This window comes from Salvelinus sp. IW2-2015, linkage group LG4q.1:29 (genome assembly GCF_002910315.2).
Source record: "Salvelinus sp. IW2-2015 linkage group LG4q.1:29, ASM291031v2, whole genome shotgun sequence".
Taxonomy (NCBI): Eukaryota; Metazoa; Chordata; class Actinopteri; order Salmoniformes; family Salmonidae; genus Salvelinus; species Salvelinus sp. IW2-2015.
The window spans coordinates 58,556,320-58,578,534 of NC_036842.1; the positions used below are offsets into that span (position 1 = coordinate 58,556,320).

Here is a 22,215-nt window from a genome sequence, read left to right on the forward strand (position 1 = left end):
GGGCGGGTGTGGCTTTGTGACAATGGCCGGATTCGTCTATGTTGAGCCGCGGGGCACAGGTCTATGGCCTGTGACGTAAACGGGCTAAAGCAGTGAGGGAGGAGAGTCCTTCTCAAATCAAACAGTAATCTGCACCGCTCTGTCATGTTGTCAACAAGGCAACATGACTTACTTTTGATGCATTTAGTTTTTGGTGCATCGTCCATGAAAAATACGTCCCTTTTTCCATAACATTTTTGAATTTTCAAACTAGTTTTCATTGGGAAGGCAGWTAAGGCTTTTTATCAAAATCAATCACTTTTGCATGTGAACACAGAATCCTACTCATTACTCCACGTGCTTAATTACATCACTTTTGTTTTGAGCCAACTTCGCCGTGGGCTTTGAATGGGGCACCTGGCTCATGCCCTGGCGGTGAAAAACAAACCTACACAGGTGCCGGGCGAGATTAATCAAATCCCCCTCAGTGATCGCAAGAGCAGCTGCTCACCGATTTGACGGAACTAACGCAGTTCCACCTCCAAAACATCCGCTATGCAGCTGTCTGCTATCGCCGGTTAACGCTGGATCCGATTGAATCTAGGCCTTAGTCTTGTTTAGATTAGCATTCCTCTATTGGTGAATGGTAGGCATTCTGCTTACTTGCGGTTGGTTAATGGAACAAGTCATATTCTGTATCTGATTTTGGTTCAGTGCCAAAGGCAGACAGTCTAGACACCTTCCCACTGGAAGCACATCATAAAATAATTCGTGCATTGTATCACTCATGTTATACTGATTCAGAAAATAACAGACCTCTATGCAGTCTTCAATGTTTGACATATAGGTCATATTCACTTTGCGAAGGTCGTTGAAAAAACATTTGACAAATATTTTCACACACCAAGTACCATCCGAAGACCGACTAGTAAGGAATGTTGCCKAAAAAAAAGCTCCAAGCAGATTCTATAGGTAGTGGTTTATAAAATACAAAATAGCATTAAGGAAATGGACGGGACAATGTGCCTATCATCTTACTGTATGGTTTCTGCCCTACCATGACTCATTCATACTCCCAAACAGGCTTCTATGCCACTATGCCCACTGTTCGAAGACACATATGGTTGGTTCATTGTCACATTCTTCATTATCTATTGCTGCCTCCCAGACAACAAGGAATGGGAGTTTAGCGTCACATGGTARGCCAAAATTCTGACTATACAGTACCTTCACCTGTCCTTCCTTCAGATTAAAACCTTAGTTCATAAATGTTGCCGGATAATATCTGAAGTCAGTGCATTCTGCTACAGACATCAAGCCTTTGATTAAATAGAAACCTTGGAAGTGCATTATGGTCTCGTTGGAATGAAAGATGTACAGTATAAATGTGATATGAAGTGCTGCTGACAAGACCTACATGTAAGTCATCATAGCCAGCCATCTCTACACAATATTATACTGCAGCATTATTAACACAATAGTACCACTAAACTCAAAGCTATGAAATGTAAACKTATTCATGCTGGAGAAAGGGATTTAAACTGACAGTTTAAACTGACAGGATGGCTGAGGATATTAATTCCACCAGGGAAAATAAAGGGATAAAATAGTCAACCTAAACATTGTCCCTTTTGTATAAGTAACTGTACATCACTTCAGTGGTCATGAGAGAGATACACCATATAAACCCAGGGGGGTTTCCTGGTCAACAGGTACCAGACTAGAGCCAGGGGGAAGGGCACATGAGAACATCGCAACCCCACGTGAGGAGGCGTTTTGTGGGAGAACCTCTGACTCGCTCTCCCCTGGTCCTGGTACTGTGAGGCATGGCTAGGCCTCAGACTCCTCCTCATCCGGTGCTCCTCCYTTAGCCGTGTCACCCGTCTCGCTGTCCAGCAGGAGGAACTTGCCATCGTTGGTCAGAGGCATGTTTTTCATCAGCTGAGCTAGAGCCTCTGGGTCCTACACACACACACACAGAGAGAGAGAGAGAGAGATTCAGATGCATAGAAATACCAAACATTATAGGGTTAGATTGAGAATTCAAAAATGTAGATTTTAAAACTAACCTTCTTTGCTTCTATAATATCCTTCCCCAAGCTTATCGTGTAACATATCTGTGAATAAAGATATGACACGAATTACACTTTGAAACTGACTAACCCACGGCAAGTAAACAACATGTAAACCCACATAATGAATGCAGCACATGAATGTGTTTTCTGATACTTACCTTCTCTCCCTCCGTGTTGCTCTCGAAGACAAACGCACTAAAGGAGGGCTRTCCCTCCTCGGTCCCCTCGCTCCAGTCTCGCCCCTCAACCACGAAGCCCATCAGCCTGCCGTTCTCCTGGTGSGCCGCAAACTGGGTCACCTCCTGTAGCTGGAACTGAGGGGYGAGGAAGGAATTCGTTCATACTGAATACCTACTGCTATCACCAGGAATGAAGCACTAGGTAACAGACAATACACATTCATTACATAGATTACTATCAGAGTCAGTGGAGGCTGCTGAGGGGAGAACGGCTCATAATAATGGCTGGAACGGAGCGGCATCAAACCATGTGTTTAATACCATTCCACTCGTGCCATTACCACGTTCCCTCCCCAATTAAGGTGCCACCAACCTACAGTGATCAGCGTCAACTAAGTAAGATTTCCATGGAACTTACACTGATTCTTGTGACTTGTGTCCGGGGGTCAATCAACCTGTCGTAAAGGAAACACAATTTCTCAACATAGCAAGCAGAGCCGATGCATATTYGCAATGTTAAGCTCCCTAGGCACTTCATGGGCCTCCTGTCTGCCCTGTGTTTGTACCTGAGATAGCTGCTGGTGACCATGAGATGGGACTCTGTGGTTCTGAAGATGTTATGGATGGCTCGAGCCGCCAGCACCTGTCTCATGGCCTCATAGATCACTTCCTGGGTTTGTCCCGAACGCACCGCCATGGAGCCCAGGAACCGCACCGCAAACACCTGCTGCAGCAGGGAGTCTGCAGACACGCACACGCATCAGGAGACAGAGAGGATCATGGGATATGTAGTGCACAAGAGTATGGCACCAATGAAAACTGGACTGGAGACACTCCTACCATCGCTTTCAGGGGAGCAGTCGTCATCTGTTTCTCCGAATGGGTTTGTACGCCTGTCAGGGAGGAAATGTACACTATTCAACCTGGTAGAGCTATTATTGGACACATCAGCAAACAGGAAATGGTTCTGACACACCAGCCCCTATGGTGACGGTTTTACCTCCCTCCGACCCTGTTCTGGTCCTGGAACTCCGAGGCAGGCAGCATGATGTCAAACTGGATGGGTGTCCCTGGAACTATAAGGTCCTCTGCCACTGGAGCACTGGAGCTCTTCTGGGACGCACTGATAGAGGACTGCACCCCACCTGGCTTAGCCCTGCAGAGAGAGAGGGAGGGAGAGGACGAGTGAGTGAAAAATATTTTTTTGTATAAGTATGATGAGTACACGATCAGAATTCCTGAAATAACACATGCCGATACTCTTTATTTTCCAGGAAAAGCAAGGTGGTTCCTCTACATGAGAGGCTAACCTGTCTGGGTTGGGCGAGCCCTCTCCTCTCCTCTCAAAGCTGGTGATGGGCGTGACCGCCTGGATGGCTGTCTGGTTCAGTCTGATGGCCACTGCCTAAAGAGGGGAACAGGGTGCAGCTTCTGTCATTACACTGTAATACTGATAACAGTCCTAACATTATGCTCTGTGAGWAACACATGATGCCACAAAAGGGTGTAGTTTGGCTAATTCTATTGAAAACATAGGTTGAGGCAGGCACAGCAGACATCTGATCAAATACACCGAGTATACAAAACATTAAGAACACCTGCTCTTTCCATGACAGACTGACCAGGTAAAAGCTATGATCCCTTATTGATGTCACTTGTTAAATTCACTTCAATCAGTGTAGATGAAGGGGAGGAGACAGGTTAAAGAAGGATTTTTAAGCTTTGAGACGTATTGTGTGTGTGTGTGCCATTCAGAAAGTGAATGGACAAGACAACATTTTTAAGTGCCTTAATACCACACTCTGTTCTATGTGCCTATCGCACAGGTTTGTGTCAAGAACTGCAACACTTGGGTTTTTCACGCTCAACAGTTTCCTGTGTGTATCAAGAATAGTCCAGTCAAATTGACACACCTGTAGGACGCATGAGTCAACATGGGCCAGCATCCCTGTGGAACGCTTTCGACACCTTGCAGAGTCCATTCCACTCAGAATGAAATGTTGAGAGAATGCCAAGAGTGTGCAAAGCTGTCATCAAGGCAAAGGGTGGCTACTTTCAAGAATCTCAAATAAAATATTAACCCTTTTTTGCTTACTACATGATTCTATAGGTGTTATTTCATAGATTTGATGTCTTCACTATTATTCTACAATGTAGAAAATAGTAAAAATAAAGAAAAACCTTGAATGAGTAGGTGTGTTCAAACTTGACTGGTACTGTATATCAGACATTCATAATACATAACAGGCTATGTACACCATATAGGCCTATCAAAAGTATCAATTGGAAGCAGTACTTGACCTTACACTGACCCACCAGTTGTTTGCATCATACTTCCTAGTCTGATTTGTGCCAGATTTAGAATATTCCAAATGTAATAAGAAGCCAACAAATTACAGGGGGGAACTAGGGAGTCATGAGGGCAGAGAGGAAGCAACAGAACAGACGATGCATTTGTTAATGTATACAAATTATGGCAAAGCACACATCCAAACACGCAGAACCCGCTGGTGCACACACACGTAAGCATGCATACACACCACCGTATAGACAGATTGTCTGTGTTGCTATGTGCAGGGGGAATGGGTGGAAGTTCAACTGGGTGGAAGTAGCAGCCTCTGATAATGTGGACTCCTCAGGGTCATTAGATAAGACAAGGTCTGTGTCATAAAACACTAAAATCACAGTTCAGACATATCTCATGGGAGCTACAGTATCAGCTCTAAAACAATCAGGAAATGTGCTAAAAACAAGACCAGACCGGACTCTGGAGCTGGAAACATCCTGTCCTCTATCAGTCGATCACTGTGCCCACAGAAATCGCATTGCCCTGTTGCTACTCAGAATGGGCTTGGTTTAAAAACAAAAGGGTGTGTCTTCGCCTTATCACAACATACAGATAGATGTGAGAGTTTGATACAGAAGGAAAATAATCCTGCAGTAAGAGGAAATGTGAATTATTATGTAGATTATAATTCATGGACATTTGTGTAGGGGTTGGTACATTTTTTGTAAGGGAAAATCAAGTCTGAAATGTCAKAGTGGAAATTACAAACTTCAGAAGCCTTTTAAAACCTCAAATACACTACACGTTTAAAATGTCCTGCGTRGCAGGAAAGTTCTCCTGCGACAGGGTGATCAAATTAAGATCCTACATAGTATTGATTATTCATCACAACTGCTTTTAAGTGCTAGGAAAAATGACTGATTTACCACTACTTCATTTTAGTTGATAAGTATCGTTATAACRAGCTGGTTCTAGAGGTGGTATATAATATGCACTTTACCTCAGGGTTGTCAGTCAGGTAGATCTGTCGGGAAATGTTGTTCAAAGTGCAAATCCACTGGGGAGAAGAAACAGAAGTTAGTATTAGACTAGTATTGGCCGTATTTGACAGCCATCTCTCAACAAACATCAGAGATTTCAAATAGTTCCTCTGCTTGTGACAAGCAGGCCAGAAAAACYAACATGATTGAATGTGTAGAAATGGCTTTTAACACATGGATGAAAGAATCCTAGAAAACAAACAGATACAAAAGATTTGACTGATATGATACATACTTCCTCGTACTCCTTTTTGCTCTCTGCTTGTAGAATCATTGACCTGCAACATCACAAGAACAAAATTAAAGCACATTGRTTTGTAGGACAATYCAACTTATTCTCACAACTCTGTGTRGGACCATGGTCTTGGGGAGGTTCAGTGAAGGTTTAGCGTACGTTTTACCGGAGGGGGAGGTGATCTGAAAACAGTAGCGTCTGTCCTCGCACTCTACGGCCATGACGGAGCTGTTATCCAGGTCCAGCACCATGCCCCCTGCCACAGCCCCTCGTGGCTGGCACATGAGGTTCCCTCCCTGGGTAAAGAAGTAAAGGCGGTCCCAGGCTGTTGTCACCAGGCCCGTCTTACTGTGAGGGAAAGCAGGACAGGACCGTGTTCATTAGTGTACACCATAGCAAAAAGTAGAAAAAAACTTTTGAAAGCGAGAACAAGCGTTCAGGTAGTCCCTCCTGCCTTTTTTGCCCGTTTGCTTCCGTTTTGTTCCTAGTGAATACGACCCAGGTCACAGATTTGGAGCAGCTGCCGTCTCCATGACTCAGCGAATGGACCTAAAATWGGAAATCTACAGCAAAAGCACTCAGAAAGTGCTGAGAAGTCAAATCAAGAAACTTCTCTACAATTATGTATGGATGACTCAGATGACATGGATGTGTCATTAAATAAAATTGCTTTCTGCAGAACSTTTTCTTTTGTGCTGCAGACATTTGTKAAAGACTGGCAAAGTATATGAGGAAAAGACTGCATCTGACAGCTCTGGCATTTTAATGTAATTTGACATTTTAGTCATTTAACAGACGCTCTTATCCAGAGCGATTACAGGAGCAATTAGGGTTAAGTGCCTTGCTCAAGGGCACAGCGACAGATTTGTCACCTAGTCTGCTCGGGGATTTGAATCAGCGATCTTTCGGTTACAGTCCCAATGCGCTTAACCGCTAGGCTACTTGCCTGCCTTTACTAAAGCACAATGTTGGTTCTGCAATTCTACCTTCTTATATGTAACTAGAATTGTAGCTGACAGCCAGGGCTGACAAACAAATTGCTTTCTCTGAAGTACAATGAGTGTAACATTGAGACACATTTTTATTGGAGTGTAATGGATTAAAACAGGCGCAAKTAAAGTTTCCTTTGATAGGGAATAATAAAAAAGACCCATGAATACCAGAAAGACCTGAAACCATGAAACAAGGAGAAGAGACATCAGATGCATGGTAGACACATTTTAAGAAAACACCCTTGAAACAATGAAAGCAAAGTTATCCTTACTTCCTGATATTGAGGTAGCCTGCCTTCTGTATAAGCGTTCGGTTGACTGGGACGGGGTCACGGTCGGGCATGTACACAGTATCCTCCATGGAGAGCAGCTCTCGCTGGGTCAGACGCATGGCCTCAGCCTCCGAGTCCAACTGAGCCTGGATACTTTGTGTCATGCTGGACACTGACACCAGGAAGCTGTCCATTTTCTTGGAGACTAGATCCATGCCTTTCTTATAGAAATGGATCTGAGAGGGACACAAAGACAGAAGACATCTGAGCATTCATTGCTTCTCCAGTTCTGACTTGCTGTGGGACCACAGCAATGTGTGCTATCCTGGTTTATTTACATACTGTAGTTGACTTGAGGTAGGAATAAAGTCTGTGTTGATATTGGTTTAATGACTGGTTTACTACTTGTAGTAGGGGTTTGGGTGTGRGTTTGTATTGACTATGGTGGTTGTACCTGGGCCTGTGTGTATCCTAGCATGGGCTCCAGCATAGCTACTCTCTTGCGGTACTGCAGGGCATTGAGGGCACAGTAATACTGCATGGAGGCCTGGTGTTGCTTCCTCCTGGAGTAGGCCACCTCCCCCACCAACTCTGCCTTCACCTGCACCACAACACAGTAGTTCGTGAGACACAAACACACACACACACAAGCATATGCACTCACAAGCACGCAAGTAATTACTAACCCAAATACCCAGTTAATCAGTGGGAGAGCTATATGCCAGCAGCATACCACCCTGCATACCACTGCTGGCTTGCTTCTGAAGCTAAGCAGGGTTGGTCCTGGTCAGTCCCTGGATGGGAGACCAGGTGCTGCTGGAAGTGGTGTTGGAGGGCCAGTAGGAGGCACTCTTTCCTCTGGTCTAAACAAAGATCCCAATTCCCCAGGGCAGTGATTGGGGACACTGCTCTGTGTAGGGTGCCGTCTTTCGGATGGGACGTTAAACGGGTGTCCTGACTCTCTGAGGTCATTAAAGATCCCATGGCACTTATCGTAAGAGTAGGGGCTGTCTCTTATACACATCTAGATGTGTATAAGAGTCAGCAGTCAACTTACCTGGTAAAATAACGCTAAAAAAAATAAAAATAAATAAAAATAGAGCAACATCACCTCAACTGAAGTATGTCATGACCTCTCAACTATTATGAGGCAGTTATACAGTAGTACATGTCATCTAATAGTACCAGCTTTACTGACTTTGTTGTCCCCATGGGGGCATTTTGTTGCAGTACATGTTTAAAGTGGCATTTAAATACAGTAGAAAACAAATTGACAATAAAACATTCATAACAGTTACGTTGCAATAAGAAGAGACTAGCCTGCTGGCCTTACTGGGTTGATAGGAACATTAGCCCAAGCTGTTTAGAAGGGATCTAACACCTGACACAAATTATTATCTAGTTCTGTTTTTCCTACGGGGGGGGGGGGGGGGGGTGTAGTTCAAAGTCTGGGTACAGGGGGTGGCTTAGGTCTAAAATTATTTTGTGAGCTTCGCTGAGGGCCCTGACTCTTAAAGATCTCATCCAAGCCTACAGACACTTCCAGTGCATTGTTGTACTGTTAGAGGTTTGGCTAGTACACATCAGTCCCCATCACTACCTTCTCATTCTCCTTCTTCTTGGGCAGTCTGCTGTACTTGACCATGGCAGCCTCGTGCTCTGTGAAGGGGAAGGTTGTAGACATGAGTCTGACGATCAGCTGCTGTGTTGTAACAACTCCGAAACAAAATCATATCAAATGCTGGAACATACATACCATCAGAGGCGATGCCAAATACTTCTCTTAAAGTACTTATCTCTGAGAAGTCAAATAGAGACTCAGTGTCAAAAACCACGACAACGCAAAAAGTCTGCATCAAACACACGGAAATTGTATTCAAAAATGTATGAAAGCAACAGGCTGATAAGCAGATGTTTGTAAATTGTGTCTACCTGTAAGGTCTTTCTCTCTGAACTGGATCATGGGGAAAATCATTCTGTCAGCCATCTGAGAGGCCAGCTCTGAGTGTAGTGTGTTCAGCTGGGTAGAACAGAGACAGACACACTCAGCCTTACACCAAACCTAAATTACCCAGAGGCACCCTCGGCTCTCCTGTAATCCCTGAAAACAGCAGGGGATGATTGATTGTGGTTCAAAAATGAGTTCAAAAGCAGTTAATTAAAATGACTGATCAGAATGTGGTGATCAATCTCCATTCTGCAATTTGAGAGCCAGCCAAAACACATTTTCTTGGTCTGCAGATTAATTTAATCCTGTAATTTGTTATCAATATTAAGCATAATACCCTATGCGGCTATCCTCGACCTGGACTGGTTGGTGCATTTAGTTACTAACAGATTAATTAAATGTGAGTGATCTTTAAAGAAGCCGAATTCAGAAATGCTAAATAATCTATCAAGTAAACACTGTGGAAAACCTAAAACCTCTTCAGTTTATTGTGGACTGTGGAACAAAGGTCAGAGCAGGATTAGGTATAACCTGCAGGGAGATGGATGTATGCTCTAGGCACAAGTTGTTGGGTTAGAAGGCCAAACAATGACCTCATTTCTTTGTGGCTGCTCTAATGCCACTCCACCACAGGCTAGCAAGGCCCCCTGCTGCTCAGTCCATCCYTCCAAACACTCCCACCACTAGACTACACCTCCAGGCCAGCCAGAGTGATTCTCTATCTGGCTACACCTCCACCTGTCTACCTCTCATCCTGGCAGCCTGCGCCCCATAGCCTCTACAGAGAATTTATCAAAGCTCCAATGATGAAATGTGTTCATTGTAATGATAAGGGGAAACCTTTTATTCAACTCCCGATTTATACAAATGTGACAGGTTATTTTTGGTATATKAAATTTTGGTTTTCTTCTTACCTCCATAGATTCCAAGACTGTTGCACCCCAATATACATGCAATACATCCCCTATATGCGCACAAACACAGTAGCACAAACACAGTAACACAAACACACTGATGCATGAGCCTCACCTCCCCCACAGTTTTGGCYAATTGCTGCAGTGTGCTGATCACCTCCTCATCACCTTTACCAAGGGCAAAATTCTGGAGGGAAAAAAAGACAGTGACTTAAACATTCCAAAAAGCACTTCCTCTAGCACATTCCAAAGAGTAATACACTTGAGGCTATTACGTAAAAAATACACAATTATCATCAGTGCTGACATGTTGCCTTCTCCTGTAAAAGGGACAATATGCTTATAAATCCAAATGGTAGAATGCAGAGTTTTGTGCTTTCTGAAATAACGTGAGGCAGCAGGTTGCATCACAATACACTGCAGTTAAGCGCATGAGTGTTGTCCAATATTCTCAGTAGGAAAATACTTACTTGCTTCTCATATTCCAGTAGCTGTCTGGACAGCTGTTCTGTAGCCAATCCCATCTCARTCTGACGAACACAGGAAGTGATGTTATTAGCAGTTTATCCCCTGGATGACCCCTCTTACAGGAAACTAACTATCAGAAACGGSACACATCATGCAAACTAAGCTATWGTATGCTCTCCAAAATAAAATCRATGACTCTTCAAATTGGATTGGACACAGGCTTTTGTTCGTGCGTGCGTGCGTGTGTGTTACCTGGGCTCCATACACCCTCTGCATAGACTGAAGCAGCTGGTTGGTGTAGTCTGTGAGTGTTCCTGCATCTTCCTCAAACACACTGAGCAAGGAGCGAGTCTGAAGCAGACAGAGGGACATACTGAAATATATGATCATTGACAGCCAGGCAGACTGAGAATGACAATAGAATCAACAGGCAGACAGGCACTGTTATAAGCCTAATTGTCGGGCTTTTAAGACCTTTAGCCTGATTGTTCASCTGTTATTAACCTGTAATTGTTTCGATAAAAGGTGTGGTGTGGTAAGGAACAGATCGAAATGTAAAGGGGGGAGGGGTGGTCCAAAATAGGGGGGGGTAGTACGGTTTTTTTTCGGGGGCACGGGAGGGTTGTGCATTTTTTCCCCCTGGTTTACATTCACTCTTCTGCTCGTATTTTCCCTATAWACAATGGCTATACTTACTTTTGATATTACCCTGATAAAGTTTAGAAACCTTTATGAAGGTTTGGTATGGTGTGGCTATTATTAAGCTTGTAGCTTACTTCAGGCCGATGAAATGTAAAAGCAGTACGCCCGGCCTCCAACTGACTGCGACAGTTGAACTTGATAGTTATCTTTATTAACATACAGTTGAAGTTCGGAAGTTCACATCCACTTAGTGGTTAGTCATTAAAACTCGTTTTTCAACACTCCACAAACTTCTTGTTGAACAAACTAAACTATCTACTTTGTCATGACACAAGTAATTTTTCCAACAATGTTACAGACAGATTACTTAATTTATAATTCACTGTATCACAATTCCAGTGGTCAGAAGTTTTACATACCACTAAGTTGAAACAGCTTGGAAAATTCCAGAAAAGGATGTCATGGCTTTAGAAGCTTCTGTATGAGCTAATTGACATAATTTGAGTCAATTGGAGCTGTACCTGTGGATCTATTTCAAGCCTACCTTCAAACCCAGTGCCTCTTTGCTTGACATCATGCATGGAAAATCAGCCAAAACTCAGAAAAACAATTGTAGACCTCCACAAGTCTGGTTCATCCTTGGAGCAATTTCCAAAATGCCTGAAGGTACCACGCTCATCTGTACATACAATAGTACGCAAGTATAAACACCATGGGACCACGCGAGCCGTCATACCTCTCAGGAAGGAGACGCGTTCTGTCTCCTAGAGATGAACGTACTTTGTGCAAAAAAGTGCAAAATCAATCCCAGCTAGACAACAGCAAAGACATTGTGAAGATGCTGGAGGAAACAGGTACAAAAGTATCTATATCCCACAGTAAAACGAGTCCTATATCGACATAACCTGAAAGGCCGCTCAGCAAGGAGAAGCCAATGCTCCAAAACCACCATAAAAAGCCAGACTACGGTTTGCAACTGCACATGGGGACGAAGATCGTACTTTTTGGAGAAATGTCCTCTGGTCTGATGAAACAAAAATAGAACAGATTTGCCATAATGACCATTGTTGTTTGGAGGAAAAAGGGGATGCTTGCAAAGCTGAAGAACACCATCCCAAACCGTGAAGCACAGGGGGCAGCATCATGTTGTGGGGTGCTTTGCTGCTGGAGGACTGGTGCACTTACACAAATAGATGCACCATTGAGGAGGGAAATTATGTGGATATAATGAAGCAACATCTCAAAACATCCGTCAGGAAGTTAAAGCTTGGTCGCAAATGGTCTTCCAAATGGACAATGACACCCAAGCATACTTCCAAAGTTGTGGCAAAATGGCTTAAGGACAACAAAGTCAATGGTATTGGAGTGGCCATCACAAAGCCCTGACCTCAATCCTATAGACAATTTGTGGCAGAACTGAAAAAGCGTGTCGCGAGCAAGAGTGCCACAAAACTGACTCAGTTACACCAGCTCTGTCAGGAGGAATGGGCCAAAATCCCACCCCATATGTGGAAGCTTGTGCAAGGCAACCTGAAAACGTTTGACCCAAGTTAAACATATTAAAGGCAATGCTACCCAAATGCTAATTGAGTGTATGTACACTTCTGACCCACTGGGAATGTGATGAAAGAAAACAATCTGAAATAAATAATTCTCTCTACTATTATTCGACATTTCACATTCTTAAAATAAAGTGGTGTTCCTAACTGACCTAAGACAGGGAATTTTTACTAGGATTAAATGTCAGAAATTGTTAAGAAAACTGAGTTTAAATGTATTTTGGCTAAGGTGGATGTAAACACTTCCAACTTCATGTATTTTCGGATTGAAAATTACCCTCCTTCGGTATTAGTATAGGAGAAGCCATCTGACAAAAATAAATGCATGTCAGTGTGTCATAGCATGCCACCGTGTTCTGTCGCTCTGGGGTTAGGCCTAAGCTTCTCTTCCTGTATGTATGTATGTACAGTACCCAGTCAAATGTTTAGACACACCTACTCACTCCAAGGATTTTTCTTTTATTTTGACTATTTTCTACATTTTAGAATAATAGTGAAGACATCAAAACTATGAAAATAACACATATGGAATCATGTACTAACCAAAAAAATATATAGATATATTTGAGATCCTTCAAATTAGCCACCCTTTGCCTTGATGACAGCTTCTCTTGGCATTCTCTCAACCAGCTTCATGAGTAGTCACCTGGAATGCATTTGAATTAACAGGTGTGCCTTGTTAAAAGTACATTTGTGGAATTTCTCCTTTTTAATGCGTTTGAGCCAATCCGTGTGTTGTAACAAAGCAGGGGTATAGAGAAGATAGCCCTACTTTGGTAAAATACCAAGGTCCTAATTATGGCAAGAACAGCTCAAATAAGCAAAGAGAAATGACAGTCCATCATTACTTTCAGACATGAAAGGTCAGTCAATCCGGAAAATGTCAAGAATTGTTGTGCAGTCGCAAAAACCATCAAGTGCTATGATGAACCTGCTCTCATGAGGACCGCCACAGGAATGGAAGACCCAGAGTTACCTCTGCTGCAGAGGATACGTTCATTAGAGTTACCAGTCTCAGAAATTGCAGCCCAAATAAATGCTTCACAGAGTTCAAGTAACAGACGCATCTCAACATCAACTGTTCAGAGGAGACTGCGTGAATCAGTCTTTCATGGTTGAATTGCTGCAAAGAAACCACTATGAAAGGACACCAATAAGAAGAGACTTGCTTGGGACAAGAAACAWGAGCAGTGGACATTAGACCGTTTGAAGTTTGTCCTTTGGTCTGATGAGTCCAAATTTTATATTTTTGGTTCRAACCACTTTGTCTTTGTGAGATGCAGAGTAGGTGAACGGATGATCTCCGCATGTGTGGTTCCCACCGTGAAGCATGGAGGAGGAGGTGTGATGGTGTGGGGGTGCTCTGTTCGTGACACTGTCTGTGATTTATTMAGAATTCAAGGCACACTTAACCAGCATGGCTACCACAGCATTCTGCAGCGATACACCATCCCATCTGGTTTGCACTTAGTGGGACTTTAATTCGTTTTTCAACAGYACAATGACCCAACACACCTCCAGGCTGTATAAGGGATATTTGACCAATACTTTTTTGGTTGCTACATGATTCCATATGTTATTTCATTATTATTCCACAATGTAGAAAATAGTAAAAATAAAGAAAAACCCTTGAATGAGTGTCTAAACTTTTGACTGGTACTGAATATATAAATATCATACAGTGGACACCTAAGCCTTTGCATGCAATGCACTGATACATTTATTGCTCAAATTTGACAGCTGATCCGTGAGGTAGACCGTGAGGTTTTTAGAACTATTGTTGAATATTCACATGAAAATCTGTCACCAATTGGATGTGAACCTAGCTATAGACACCCTAAAGACTCTGGCAAGTGRGCTAGTCCAGTGTCACTTTGATTATGCCTGCACATCATGGTTCACCAGCAGCCCCAAACATCTAAAGAATAAGCCCTTAGCAAAACAAGCTTGTAAGAATTGTACTTAAACTCCCCCCTCATACTCATCTGGAGGTTGAGCAGAGACCACAATAGAAATAAGTCCCCGACTTTATAGTGAAATCCTGGTCACTTTAAAAAAAAATATTGGTGTAAATCTGTATTTTTATTTCACTGACCAATAAAATCAAAATCAATCAATCCAATCAATGCAGCAAATAATTAATGGAAAGAAACCTTGTTACAAAACACCAACAACATTTATGACTATCGGAGATTGTCAAGCCAAGCCTTTGATACTGGGTAAGCATACAAGGTAGGGAGGGATGTATTTTCTGTTTGTTGAGATTGACATTGTCTATTTATTGTGGTGTTGAAACACAAACAATGATGGTGAAGTGCTCGAAGTCAGTATGCTTTGTTTATGTTGTGTAGTGCATAGACACAGAAACCTCTTGGTGGAAAATTTGTTGCATATATTATATATAATTATAAATATGGCATCATAATGTTGAAAATTTGATTTCCCCCTAGCTGATCATTGTCTGCAGCCAGCTCTGATTGTAGTGTAATGAAACAGGCAGGAAGACTGAGCTCATCTGTGGTGGTTGGTGAACCCTCAACCTTCTGGCTCATAGCCCTGCGTGGCATCACTGTGCCACAAAAGCATGCTGAAGATGCAAAGTTGATATCCACGTTTATAGACACAGGGTCACTACAGTTGTTATTTTTGGTCGTAAACATMATTTTGAGTGTTCAATTTATTGTACAGTACATGGGTAGGGTCATGTGAGTTGGACCAGCCCCTCCTCCCCAGTAAATATCAATCTGTCCCTAAACTGGTATGGATGCAGCAAAGAGGAACACAACCTTATCTTGTGTATAGGTTCATATTTACACACCATTTTGTAGGCATAGTCTATATTACTATCAGATGCATCTGCATTACATTTTTAAAACGCCACAGTAATGCAATGCAGATGTGCGTCTTGACATGTTCTAGTCCCTGGATTTAGAGTGACTCACTCAAATTGATTCCTTGATTTGAAGAGGAAGAACTATGCTGAACTATGCAGAGCTAGACATAAACCCCAGGCATATGTTGAATTTTTATCAAACTCAGAGGAGTCAGCCATAAGCTACATACATAATGAAGACGACCAGATAATGTGATTTCATGTATGCTAGATTTTTCTGACACCGCCTATTGTAGCATAAGTGCCAGTGAAGTAGCCTAGGCTAAAGAAATGTAGCCTACATTTGGTTGTGTCTGGAAGTGAACGATATCAAGAATACTCTTAGCCTAACTGATATTAAGTAGTATTACAGTAAGCGTTATTAAGATAGTGTTATTTAAACAGTAAACTAAACCGATTAACTGGATTACATCTCCACACCATCAAAGCTACTGAGGACGATTAGGTTTAGTCAGTGCCTTAAAAAAAAATATTCCACATGTGCAGTCCATTAAGTCCCATAGTTGGGTTGACCAATTCCAATGGATTCTAATACTCAAAAACCCCTCCCACAGCCCGTAAAATAGGCCCGAATCGGGGTGTTTTCAGAACCAACAGATATGAACACTTATTTTGTCAAACAAATAATCCATGTCAATCGCACCCCAAAATAGTCCAAAGAAGACTGTGACTGTCACAATAAACAACTAATCGATGTTTTGACGCAGACTTTATCAACATCCGACCTACTAATTGGGCGATGCGCGACTCATCACGATACTGCTCAAGACTAGACAGGGAAAGCCCTTCTCGAATCTCGAGCAATATGCAAATTAGAGGCGGGATWTGTTCCTGATAACAATTACGATTTGTGACACATTGTATCAACTTTGTATCGGATACATAGCCAATGAGTGGAATAGGCTACATTCCTATAAGAATGAGGCAATTCAAAGCTGTCATTCATCGTCGACTAGAGTACTATAGCCTACAACAGTGGAGCCGGATTGCCCAATTTGGCATCTCCTGCAATACCATTCCTCTCAATAACAGCACATAACATTAAATAGTATAGACCTACCTGAGGACTGTCCTGCAAAGCCTCCTCTAAAAGCAATTTATGGACGCCCGGCATCTTGTTCACAGCGAAGAGAACAGGCTTGAATTATTTAGCGAGTGGACTCTCTTTCCCAGAGAGCTTTGTGCGGATGTGGGTGACACGTAAATTAGCATTTTGTAGGCGGTCCTTTAGCGAACAGTGAGAGGTCTTTTAGCTAAATTCCATATTTTTWTWTTTTATTTTTTTATTTAACCTTTATTTAACTAGGTTAGTCAGTTAACCTATTTAATCCCATCAGTCACAATAGTGACCGTAAAAAACGTTTTCAGTTCAAAGGCTCAAAAATCTTTACTGAATGATATATCAATGCATTTCCAGTAAATATTGAAATAATAAAGGGTCTCAATGAAATATGTGCAGTGTCACATGTTTATTGTAGATTGTCACATGACCAGAGCTGTTTACTTCCTGGTTGCACCATGAGAAGAGGATGGCTGCATCAAAGCTCTCAAACAAAAGGTTAGTAAATTATGTTAACATAAAGATAGGACAAAGATTTTTGGTACACATCATCTTTAAGGTGTCTAGTATTGATATATGCATTTGCAATTACTCAACTTTGTTCAGTGTGGTCATAGAATGTGTAAACATGTTGACGGAAACAATAGTGACCGGCGGGATAACACAGTGTGTCTAGGTATACACATACTTATACACATACATAGTTCTTGTTCTACCTAACTTTCTACTCTGTTCTTTCTTTTAGTTTCACTTTGAGTCAAGTTCTGGATATGATGGATCTAGGTGACTGCCCACACAAGACGTGCAACATTGCAGTTATCCCTCAGAGATTGTGATAGTGATGGGTCAGATATGGACTATGAGGGGGAGACAGGCCATTTGCCAGCTAGGCTGTTGAATGTATATGCTGAACCTATGCAAACAGATCATGACAGGAACAACGTTATCAGTGATGATGACCTACCCCTCACCACCCCACATTCTCTCCTCCCTGAGACTGGGTTGGGTCATGGACCCAGTGTCGTACTTGGTGTTGCAGAGCAATCTCAGGCGCCTCATGGTTGCAAGTTCCTTCATGACAACCTCTTCACTATGCTTGCACTCCTCGATGAAATGACAAAAAGAGGATAAGGGAGCTCTGGAACGATGAGGCAAAATCGTCTGTTTTGATGTCCTATTCAAGCCACAGAAAGACTTCATGAAGTTACCCCGGTGAACCTCTGAGGTTCTGACCCAAGGAGACAAGTTGCTGGCCCGTTAGAAAGACAATAACATTGTCACAGAGGCAACAAACATGGAGAAATACAGTGAGACCTCTGTCAAGAGATGGAACAAGGAGCGATGTGCCTTTTGACAAAGTCCTACAACAAAATGCATCAACCGATACAATGAGCACATGGGTGGTGTTGAACTTCACAACCTGCAGGTTTCAAGATACCATATATCCATCAGTTCTAAGAAGTGGTGGTGGCCCATCTTTGTATGGTCTCGCAAAAGTGCACTCGAAAACAGCCATTTATTTTACAGAGATGTTATGGGAGGGACAATCAACCTGCTCACCTTCTCATGGATAGTGGCACACTCTTTTATGCAAAAGTTTGGCACGAAACCACTGAGCCACGGAAGGAGATCTCTACTGGCTGCTACAGTTGAAGATCAGGCAAGATATGACAAAGCTTCTCACTGGACAATCAACACGATGCACCGGTTCCAGAGATGTCATCATTGTGACAAACGCACTACCTATGCATGTGAGAAATGCAAAGTGCCACTGCACATTGAGTGCTTCAAGATATACCACGGACAGTAGAAAGGGAGATAAGGGCTGAAAAAAGCCAATAAAAGAAAAATAGAACAGTCAATAAAGGGTGAGGAGAAGCAGTACAACGGACTCTAGAAAGAAAAGTTGACGAAAAAGGAAAAATAATCAAAATGACTGAAATGTTTTTGGAAAAGATAATCAATTGATTCAAGACCTACTGTATGAAAGTAGGTCTGACTGATCATAGTTCGAAATAGTGATGCACAGACTAATTGTGCACTTGGTTCTGAAGCCAACTTCTGATATAGATGTATATGTATACGTGTGTTTGTATATATATATATACACACACACACAGTTGAAGTCAGGAGTTTACATCCACCTTAGCCAAATACATTTAAACTCAGTTTTTCAAAATTCCTGACATTAAATCCAAGTAAAAATTACCTGTCTTAGATCAGTTAGGATCATCACTTTATTTTAAGAACGTGAAATGTCAGAATAATAGTAGAGAGAATGATTTATTTCAGCTTTGATTTCTTTCATCACATTCCCAGTGGGTCAGAAGTTTACATACACTCAATTAGTATTTGTTAGCATTGCCTTTAAATTGTTTAACTTGGGTCAAACGTTTCAGGTAGCCTTCCACAAGCTTCCCACAATAAGTTGGGTGAATTTTGGCCCATTCCTCCTGACAGAGCTGGTGTAACTGAGTCAGGTTTGTAGGCCTCCTTGCTCACACACACTTTTTCAGTTCTGCCCACAAATATTATATAGGATTGAGGTCAGGGCTTTGTGATGGCCACTCCAATACCTTGACTTTGTTGTCCTTAAGCCATTTTGCCACAACTTTGGAAGTATGCTTGGGGTCATTGTCCATTTGGAAGAACCATTTGCGACCAAGCTTTAACTTCCTGACTGATGTCTTGAGATGTTGCTTCAATATATCCACATAATTTTACTTCCTCATGAAGCCATCTATTTTGTGAAGTGCACCAGTCCCTCCTGCAGCAAAGCACCCCCACAACATGATGCTGCCACCCCTGCGCTTCACGGTTGGGATGGTGTTCTTCGGCTTGCAAGCATCCCCCTTTTTCCTCCAAACATAACGATGGTCATTATGGCCAAACAGATCTATTTTTGTTTCATCAGACCAGAGGACATTTCTCCAAAAAGTACGATCTTTGTCCCAATATGCAGTTGCAAACCGTAATCTGGCTTTTTTATGGCGGTTTTGGAGCAGTGGCTTCTTCCTTGCTGAGCAGCCTTTCAGGTAATGTCGAAATTTGACTTTTTTTTACTGTGGCTATAGATACTTTTGTACCTGTTTCCTCCAGCACCTTCACAAGGTCCTTTGCTGTTCTGGGATTTATTTGCACTTTTCACACCAAAGTACGTTCATCTCTAGGAGACAGAACGTGTCTCCTTCCTGAGCGGTATGACGGCTGCGTGGTCCCATGGTGTTTATACTTGCGTACTATTGTTTGTACAGATGAATGTGGTACCTTCAGGCATTTGAAAATTGCTCCCAAGGATGAACCAGACTTGTGGAGGTCAAAAAATAAATTCTGGGGTCTTGACTGATTTCTTTTGATTTTACCATGATGTCAAGCAAAGAGGCACTGAGTTTGAAGGTAGGCCTTGAAATAGATCCACAGGTATACCTCCAATTTACTCAAATTATGTCAATTAGCCTATCAGAAGCTTCTAAAGCCATGGCATCCTTTTCTGGAATTTTCCAAGCTGTTTCAAGGCACAGTCAGTGAATTATAAGTGAAATAATCTGTCTGTAAACAATTGTTGGAAAAATTACTTGTGTCATGCACAAAGTAGATGTCCTAACCGACTTGCCAAAACTATAGTTTGTTAACAAGAAATTTGTGGAGTGGTTGAAAAACGAGTTTTAATGACTCCAAACTAAGTGTATGTAAACTTCCGACTTCAACTATATATATATATATATATAGCAACCTTTCGGTTACTGGCCCAACGCTCTAAACAGAGTCTAAAACCTCTGTCAAAAATAATAATTCAATTTTAAAATATATAAATACAATTTCTTCTCATAACAAAAAAGCAATCAAAACTCTTGATGTTTGTACTTTTTACAAGGTCTTTATACACTGAACAAAAATATAAACGCAGCATGTAAAGTGTTGGTCACATGTTTCATGAGGTGAAAAAAAGATCCCAGAAATGTTCCTACTCACAAAAAACGTATTTCTCTCAAATATTGTGCACAAATTTGTTAACATACCTTTTAGTGAGCATTTCTCCTTTGCCAAGATAATCCATCCATCTGACAGGTGTGGCATATCAAGAAGCTGATTTAACAACATGATCATTACACCTTGTGCTGGGGACAATAAAATGTGCCGTTTTCTCATACAACACAATGCCACAGACGTCTCAAGTTTTGAGGGAGCAGTGCGATTGGCATGCAGGAATGTCCACCAGAGCTGTTGCCAGATAATTGAATGTTAATTTCTCTACCATAAGCCGCCTCCAACTTTGTTTTAGAGAATTTGGCAGTACGTCCAACCGGCCTCACAACTGCAGACCACATGCATGTCGTAAGCTACGAACAACGAACACAATTGCATTTTATTGATGGCATATATGCACAGAGATACCGTGATGAGATCCTGAGGCCCATTGTCGTGCCATTCATCCGCCGCCATCACCTCATGTTTCAGCATTATAATGCATGGTCCCATGTCACAAGGATCTGTACACAATTCCTGGAAGCTGCAAAAGTCCCAGTTCTTGTGAAATCCATAGATTAGGGCCTAATGAATATATTTAAATTTACTGATTTCCTTATATGAACCGTAACTCAGTGAAAATGTTGCATGTTGCGTTCATATTTTTGTTCAGTATATAATGTATTTTCTGTATTACCCTGGTGGAACCTTAATTGGGGAAGGTGAGCTCATGGTAATGGCTGGAGCAGTATCAGTGGAATGGTATCTAATAAATCAAACACATTGTTTCAATGTATTTGATTCTGTTCCAGCCATTATTATGAGCCATCCTCCCTTCAGCAGCCTCCTGTGGTTGTTTGTATACGATATGTTGTATACTCGGTTTGTTTTTTCTATATTGTAGAATTGCTTTACAATAAAAAATATATATTTTTAAAAAGGTATAAAAAAACACCAATGAGCAGTCATGCAAGTATGATGTCCTGACCAATGATGTATTTTAACCCTGGATTGCTGATGCTATGTGTTGAACAAGTTAGGAGATTCGATTAATCTGGTTTGGGCGCCCAGGTAGGCGTGTTTTGCACCAGGTGAAAATTGAACAGGACTGCAGTCCAGGCCAAATGATTAGCCAAGCAAGGGAAGTTTGCAACGTAAGCCCCCCAYTCCTACGATAGAAATAAGCTGAAACATTTTTATGTAATTAATTTCATTATTCTTTTGGACAAATTTCATGTTCACAAATGTAAATTTACAAACAAAACACCACATTTTCTTACCTTACAAAAATAAATTGAACTGTATTTTAAGACAACTAAATACTCTACTAACAAATTAGTTAGAAGAATAAGRGTATGTATGTCCCTTAAGGTCCTTGTGTAATGTGATATTGTACCCCATAGCCCAAGGGTATATTGTATATTATGTATATATACTTGTGTTCCCACATGTCCTTCCTGTATTGATTTGTTGRTAATAAAATAAAATAAAATTTTTAAAAGTAAGCCTCCAGTCCTCGTTTTTAGTCAGCTTTGCGAGTGTACAATTATGTTCACTCCGGGGCCTGAAACTCCCCACAATTCAATTCGTGACGATTGGACATCCGCTAAGAAAAGTCCTCGAAAACTTACAAAACAACATCAATGGAGAAGTCAACATACAAGTGTAAGTAAAAACTAATGCAAATAATAGAAATTMTGCTACTA

General features: G+C 41.8%; 1 protein-coding gene and 1 long non-coding RNA gene across 2 annotated transcripts; one reads left to right on the forward strand and one right to left on the reverse strand.

Moving 5' to 3' along the window:
• Nucleotides 1-943: 943 nt before the first annotated feature.
• Nucleotides 944-16,661, reverse strand: appl2 (adaptor protein, phosphotyrosine interaction, PH domain and leucine zipper containing 2). Its single transcript, XM_023985177.1, has 20 exons — nt 16,544-16,661; nt 10,642-10,740; nt 10,392-10,451; nt 10,037-10,108; nt 8,992-9,079; nt 8,816-8,857; nt 8,660-8,718; nt 7,514-7,660; nt 7,060-7,295; nt 5,955-6,143; nt 5,796-5,838; nt 5,521-5,577; nt 3,544-3,638; nt 3,234-3,389; nt 3,074-3,126; nt 2,800-2,974; nt 2,652-2,688; nt 2,213-2,368; nt 2,049-2,096; nt 944-1,941 (listed from the first exon to the last, which is right to left on the reverse strand). Exons 1-20 carry the CDS (start codon nt 16,595-16,597, stop codon nt 1,810-1,812), a joined length of 1,998 nt encoding a protein of 665 aa, XP_023840945.1. The 5' UTR covers nt 16,598-16,661; the 3' UTR covers nt 944-1,809.
• A 237-nt stretch (nt 16,662-16,898) lies between these two features.
• On the forward strand, nt 16,899-22,014 carry LOC139027566 (uncharacterized). Its single transcript, XR_011479680.1, has 2 exons — nt 16,899-17,041; nt 17,289-22,014. It is a non-coding gene; the product is annotated as an uncharacterized lncRNA (long non-coding RNA).
• Nucleotides 22,015-22,215: the final 201 nt, after the last annotated feature.